The sequence below is a fragment of the Humulus lupulus genome, chromosome X (genome assembly GCF_963169125.1).
Source record: "Humulus lupulus chromosome X, drHumLupu1.1, whole genome shotgun sequence".
Lineage (NCBI taxonomy): Eukaryota > Viridiplantae > Streptophyta > Magnoliopsida > Rosales > Cannabaceae > Humulus > Humulus lupulus.
The window spans coordinates 5,158,229-5,165,752 of NC_084802.1; the positions used below are offsets into that span (position 1 = coordinate 5,158,229).

Consider the following 7,524-nt stretch of genomic DNA (forward strand, 5'->3'; position numbering starts at 1 on the left):
TAAAAATATTGATTTCTGAATAATTCGGTTTAATATTTCTTCTTTAAATATCTCTAATGGTGCGACACTAAATTACTATACAGTATCAAAAATTAATACATTTTTTTCAGTTATCTTTTTTACAGATTATTTAAAAATTATTACGAGACATGTCAAATTTCTAATTGCACCAAACCCAAATCTTAAAGAACAACAATTAATCTCTTGTAATGTCATGGGAGTGTGAGAATTTGCATGTATATCAGAGTTATATCTACATGTAACATGATTATATACGAATAAAAAATCCTACCATTGTAAATTGAGGTAGAGTTCCATCATTACTAGCATAATATACATAATCTAAGAGTAGTGATTCTCCCTCGAGTCTTGATTTGGGTAAGTAACCTCTACAGCTGAGACTACAACAGTCTCTTGATAAGTTGTTTGTGTACCATTTGGGTCTGGAGAAGACGATCCTGGCTCCCTAAACACAAAGCTTGAATTTGTATGGACTGAGAACCCTGAAGGACTTGGCAGGCAGTTGGTGTTCGGCGATGACAAGTCAATGACGCTTCTTTCTCCAACTTCATTCTTTCTAAAAGTGTGCGAACTGAGGTCCTTTTCGTCAAATGTTCTAAAAATGGCCGCAATTCTCCTCCAAACTGATGGTTCTGCGTCGGAGTTCATCAAGAGATTCCTTTGCTCATAGAGGAACATGGCAGCATATATGACAAGCGCCAACGATGAAGCCACACCTGCGATGAGGAAGAGTCCCCAAAAGCTTTCCAGCCCAAGACTGTTGGATGAGAACTTGTTGTTGGGGTCTACACAGTTGGTGTCATTCTTGAACCACAATTTTTCTATAACCTTCATTTTCTTTCCTTCAGTCACTTCCAATATTGCCCTCGAAATATCTTGAACAAGGTGCGAGCCTTTCGGAAAAGCCTGGGATATACATGTTGAGAATAATATCATATATGAGTTTATATACGAGACAAATGAATACAGGGGTTGGTAACAAAGAAATAGAGGTCTTACAAAAGCAAAGCCGTCAGCTTTGAATGTTGGTTCAACCATGGTAAACTTGGAGCAATATTTTGTCATAAAAAGTTTCATGTAAGGTGTTTCATCAAAAGCAGCAGCAATCCCATTGTTTTTACTCCCATTTGCAAAGAGTTGGTATAAGTCTTCTGGAGTGTCATAGATCACAAATTGGTGATCTTCAAACCCCATTTGTTTCAATATTCCTTCTATAAAAGAACCCCGATGAAAGCCAACTTTCTCCTTGTTCTTGAGGAGCTGGTTCACATCAGTAATGGTTGGTTGGAGTTGTTGGACTGTTAAAAGCGAGGCCAAACTAGCTGTGTAACTTTGGGTGAGTATGAGTACTACAAAGCACCATATAATCACTACAAACCTTGCCAAGTTACTCACAACTCTTTCCTCTGTAAATATATTAAAAAAAAACAAAGCACAACAAAAAGAACACGTCAAATCCTTCGTAAAAAAAGGTTGTGTTCAACTTGTTCAAATAATCAAAAGGGACTTACTATGTGCAAAAACCATGGTTGAAAAAGAGTACCAAAAGCTTGTTCCAATTTGATGATATGGAGGGCCACGAAAGTCCTCATTTATTCGGTGTTCAAGAACCCATACTACAAACCCAACAAAAATGAAAAAACAACCACTTGTTACCCAAAGATCCCAAGTCAAAGGCTTCAAGAATGCCCAAGCATTGCCACTTCTATCATCCTTGATTGGTACTATCATGTACACACCAGACTCAGTATATGGCAATGTAAAGTCCACGTACAAGGACCTATTTGCTCTAATGGTTATGTCCCCAACTGCAGCATCCAGTTTCTGCCAAATATGAGCCATTAAAATGCTGAGTAAAAACACTCCAAAAGGCAACAAAGAAGAAGCTATCTTTAAGGACAATTCTCAAAGAAGAAAACTCTATTTCTCACTAAGAATGATTTCAAGTTTCAACAACCAACACGAGACTCAGAACATTTATTCTCCTTATATAACATTAAGATAAAAAACAACCCGTCTTTAACTAACTTCAACCAACTTTATCCAAGAAAGAAAACTGTTAATTGAATCAACTTCCAACAAAAAAAAATCCATACTTGTTATATTTAACAGTAATGTACTAAGAGCACTTACATTGGATGAACTAAAATGTGTTATTCTTTATAATATAGAGAAAAAATAGTTAAATAGCCTTCTATTAGATGATGTAAAGTTATATTTTTTTACCTAAATGAATAGTATTTCTTTATATGTAGTGAAATACTATTCATAAAGCTATAAATATTTTATTATTATTTTATAAACTTTTGTATATATATGAGTGTCATATTATTATGTTTAATTATTTTATTTCTTAAAATAAATAAAATATTTTTAAAAATATAATATATAAATAATATAAAGAAGTAGATGTATGGTATAATGTAAAAGTTTTGAGGTAAATTATAAAAATGTATGTTTTTGTGATATATTTTATAATACATTTTCTTTATAATATTTAGCTAAAACTCATAAAAACATCTTTCATCAGCTCCTTTATACATATATTTATAATAGGTATGCACAAACTCCAATTAATCCATATCTACATTTACATAACATTTACATATCTTTTATATAATATTTTAATATTTTTTTACAACTTTTCTCTCTCTATTTATTATATATTTATTATTTTTTTCTTTTTTAATTATATTATTTTATTTTAAATAATAAAATATGTTTAAAAATATAATATTTAAATGATGTAAAGAAATATATAAAGAAGCTGATATATGGTATAATGTAAAATTTAGAAGTAAAATAAAAAAAAGTATATTTTGATTAAGTATTTTAAAAAGTAGAATAGAGGATGAATTCTTTAAGATAAAAAGGCAACAAAAGTAAGAAACATAAAAAGTTTAAAGCTTTTACCCCATCAAACACTTGGTAGACAAGGTCATTGTAAGTGCCAGCACTACTGCCATTGGCATAGGCAAAGGGAACATACTCGAAAGAAACAGAATAAGGCAGTGCTTCCAAAACAGCCTCAAAAACATCGATACTGTATCCTGAAACGGTGTCGTTTGAGAAAGGAAAAGACACATTCACAAACTCCTTAAACCCATCTTTCATCGGGACCCCAATTCGCAACGTCTTCCCATTTGCCGGGATCTGCCACCCCTTAGGAGCTGAGGTAGAGTCACCAGGCCATATTATAGGCGCCAAACTGGTATTCAAAGCAGAGTATTTGGTCTTATCTCCCGAACCCAACGTTCTCTCGAGTCCATTCTCAAGCGTCCAAAACCCAACCTTTCTTTCCCCACTTCCATTCACGTTGATGATCTCAAAAGTAGAAGTTTGTAGCTGCCCATTGACGAGTTTAAACTCACCCGAAAGCCCTTTAAACCTCATTTTCGATAACGCTTGAACAAGCTCCGGACCAGTACGAGACACCCCAAACGATCCCAAATCAGTAGAGTTATTATTATCACTCGAAACATTCACCATTTTGAAGCTGAAGTTCGATGCCTTCCCAATCTCCTCAACAGCCTTGGCCAATCCAAAAACGGCGTCGTAAGCCCAAAGCCCGAAAGTCACCATAGGAGGGTTAACAATGGTGGGATTTTCACGTTGAAATTTGGTTCTCCACCGAGCCGTAAAATTCTGAAGCTTGTTCGTTTTAGGGACATGGGTTTTCAACCCCAAAACTCCTTGCATCGAATGGAGAACAGTTGAATTAGCTGAGCCCAGAAAATCAGCAACCCCATCAGTCATTATCCATACGTAACCATTACCCATCATACCAATCTTCTCAGCCATGGCAAAGATTCGGTACGCGAGATCCGGCAACATATGAAGGACGAAGACCCTTGTCTGCATAGTCATGAGCTTGTAGAGCTCGGCTGAAATGTGGTCGTCTGTGGCGGTCGGAGGGATCACACTCCGGTACGGTACTTGGGCATCGACGTCTTGTAAAGCGTCGGTCAAGTAAGGAATGATTCCCTCGCCGTACTCGTTGTCGACGTAGATGGGCACTACTTCTCTCCATCCGAAAGCTTTGACGACGGCAGCAATGGCTTCCACCTGAGACGAATCGTTTGCGGCTACTCGGAAGAAGTATGGGCTTCGGAGAGAAGTGAGAGATGGGCTTTTCGCGGAGAATGTAATGATGGGCACTTGGGCTTTGTCACCGAGTTCGATTACGAAGTGGGTCTGCATTGATGTTTCTGGGCCTAGAATGGCTTCGACTTTAACATTTTTTATTAGATCCAAAGCTGTTTCAATAAAAAAAAAATGGAGAAAAAAAATTAAGATTAAGAATTTAAAATTTCACGTATTACATTTCATTACATTGTTACAATTTTAATGAAATCAAAAACAAAAAAGTTTCAATAGAAATATGATATGATAACAAGAATTAATCTTATAAGATCCAAAGCTGATTCTAGGAAAAAAAAGATTAAGAATTTAATAAATTACAATGGTTGCTTTGTAAAATATTTGGATAATATTTTTTTTTTTTGTAAAAGTGATTTATATAAGAAAGCATACATTCACCTACTTGATCTTTATAAGAAATATATTTCCTAATAATATATTTCAAATCTTATTCTTGTCCTAAGCAAAATTATTATAACTTTTTTTCTTATTATTTTAAATATTCATTTTTCATCATTCGAATTTTATATTATTGTGCTATAATATACCATTTTTCTCTCAAATAAATTTATTCACTTATGACATGATATTTTTATAATAACAAACTAATCTTAAAAAATATTCTTCCTATTTACATGAGAATTTTTTTTAATTGAACAAGTTATAGACACACTAACATTCTGTTTGGACTTGAATTTAAAAGAGAAAATATCAATTTCAATTTTTTGTTAAGAAAAAGATAGAATATGTTTTCAGAGAAATTATTGAGGGAAATTTATTAATTTAGGCTATTTATAATTTATTTAAAAGAAAAAATATTAAAAATAAAGTCTATAAGTTTTAGAAAAATATTTTTGCTTATCTGTTTTCTAATATTTTTTTTGACAAAAAATTTCTTTGATAAAACTTAAATTTCAAACAAAAGCCTGAATTATTTTTTGTTTTAAAAAAATATTTTTTAAGATATTAAATTATGTAGTTACTGTTCAAACAATATCTGAAAAGCTTTACATATTAATTTACAGTCTAACATGTAATTTTGTTTATCAAGTGATTGAAGTTATTTTTCTTCATCAAATTCACAAAGGACACTACGAGATATATTAGAAAATAAAAATAATTGATGCATATATACTACTGTCTACACTATGACTTTTTCTATTATTATTTTATTTCTATTATTAATTTATTTTTAAATATTATTAGATTTTATATATATCATGTAATTATGTAAATATATATTTATATCAACGTTATATTTAGATGCGATATGTGGAGATATTATTAATATACATATTTATATATACTATAAAACTATTCTATTATATATATTTAAAAAAAATAGAATTAGTTTTTATTAAAATTATAAATAATGTTACACACGTGATTTGCATGTTTTTTCTATATATAAATATAATCTTTAGAAGGATTCAAACTTCATCTTCTTACCATGTTAAAAAAAAAATGGACACGTACAGGTGGACTTAATTCAGGACTATATATTATATATTCTAGAAAATCGATACATTTATGGCGAATCATTAAAACACACAACATTTTCAGAAAAGGAGTATAAAAATACAATTATATATATATATATATATATGTGTGGATATAAAGAGATGAGTTAAATTTATTTAATATATATATATATTATTGAGAAGTCAAAGTCAAATTAAGATGGTATTGTTGTAACCGCGTGGCCAAGTTAAGTAGGACAGATCGATTCTTATTCCAACGTGGAATATCATTGTATGAAGTCCATATTATTAGTCCAATACTTCCAATTTTACGGCTAAGTATGAGACTAGCTAATGACCATAAATTAATTATTACTTCTAATAAATTTTGATTTATATATTTATAAATATATACAAGAAAAGACTTTTAATACATGGATATTTATGTATGATATATATATATATAAATATTTATAGCTTGAGAGAGTTGACAAAACAAGTTATGTAATCTTATTAAAAACAACAAAGGGAAAAAATACAATAGTAAAAAAATAATAATAACTAAGTAAACATTTTAATTATATATTTATGTTGATGCGTATATGTATGTATAATGTGTATATATATAATTGTTTATATTTTAATCATTTTATTCATTATGTATATAGAGATAATTACATATTTTTCAGTTTTGATATTATTAATTATTTACCATATTCCACATGCTTCTAGAATTTATATAGTTATGTCTTTGAACGAACCTCTACTCTCACATATACACAAACACCCATATTTATACATGCATATCTTGGAAAATAGGTATTTGTCACAATAATATATATGCTTGGTTAATTATTTTTCGTCAATATGCAATGACAGTATATACCATATATATATATATATAAACCGCTCTATACAGTTTATCAGATAGAACAAGACACGCAGGCAATTCAATAAGACAGAACAGAATCAAATGCTTTAACTCAGTCGAAAGATTTGATGGTATTAGCTAGGTGTGTGTGTTTATGACTGTTACATATATAGTTTATACATAACATTATTATATATTATGTGAAAAGACAAAAAGGGTATTGATGAGAGAAGTGAGTGACCTGAAGCAGCGGCTTCAACGACGTCGGATTTGGAGTTCCTAGTGTGGAGACGAAGCCTGGTTGTGAAGGCAGGATTGGAAGTGTAGAAATCAGAAAGAGCCATGTTGATGCAGCTCAGCCCCATCTTACCAAAATCAGTCTCCAAGTTCAGAATCACCCCAACTTTCACTCCTATTATTTTCCCACCATTACTACTTTTTTGGGCCAACGACATACTCGGGAAATTACAAAGCAAGAACAACAAGGACACAGAAAAAACGACAATCGCTGGGATGTCGTTCTTCCTCATCATCTTCTTTGTTTGGAATACTGTTTTGAGTTTTTGAGTACTTGAAAAAAAAAAGTAGGATTTGGTTTGATTCGGAAATGAGAATCAGACAACTCTAAACTTATTCATACATATATATTGCTTATATTTATAGTAATAATATTAATTATTTCTGAAAATTCTATAGGCTCACTATTATTGTCCTCTAATACGCGACCCAGACTTGTTATATATATATATATATATATATTATATTATATTATAATTATTTGTATATGTATTTATGAGTTTTGATCGTTTACCTTGACCAAATGAAAGTTACAATTTGTTTATATATGTTTCGATTGGGATATATATCCCATTTTCTTAACCGACTAAAGAGCCAGTAAGGACCTGGACCATATATATATATACTAGTATAAAATACGTGCAATGCACGTTTTATTTTATATTTTTTAGAAACGATGTAATATTAAAAAAAATTAATTGAATAATAAATAACATGATTATTAAAATGTATAAA

General features: G+C 30.9%; 1 protein-coding gene across 2 annotated transcripts; it reads right to left on the reverse strand.

The window, feature by feature from the left end:
• Window positions 1-151: 151 nt before the first annotated feature.
• On the reverse strand, window positions 152-7,047 carry LOC133803750 (glutamate receptor 2.7-like). 2 transcript variants are annotated; one of them, XM_062241862.1, is made up of 5 exons: window positions 6,734-7,047; window positions 2,935-4,277; window positions 1,533-1,845; window positions 1,021-1,427; window positions 152-927 (listed from the first exon to the last, which is right to left on the reverse strand). In XM_062241862.1, exons 1-5 carry the CDS (start codon window positions 7,023-7,025, stop codon window positions 343-345), a joined length of 2,940 nt encoding a protein of 979 aa, XP_062097846.1. In that variant the 5' UTR covers window positions 7,026-7,047; the 3' UTR covers window positions 152-342. The 2 variants fall into 2 exon arrangements, with proteins under 2 accessions (XP_062097846.1, XP_062097845.1); XM_062241861.1 differs by having other exon boundaries at window positions 152-1,427.
• Window positions 7,048-7,524: the final 477 nt, after the last annotated feature.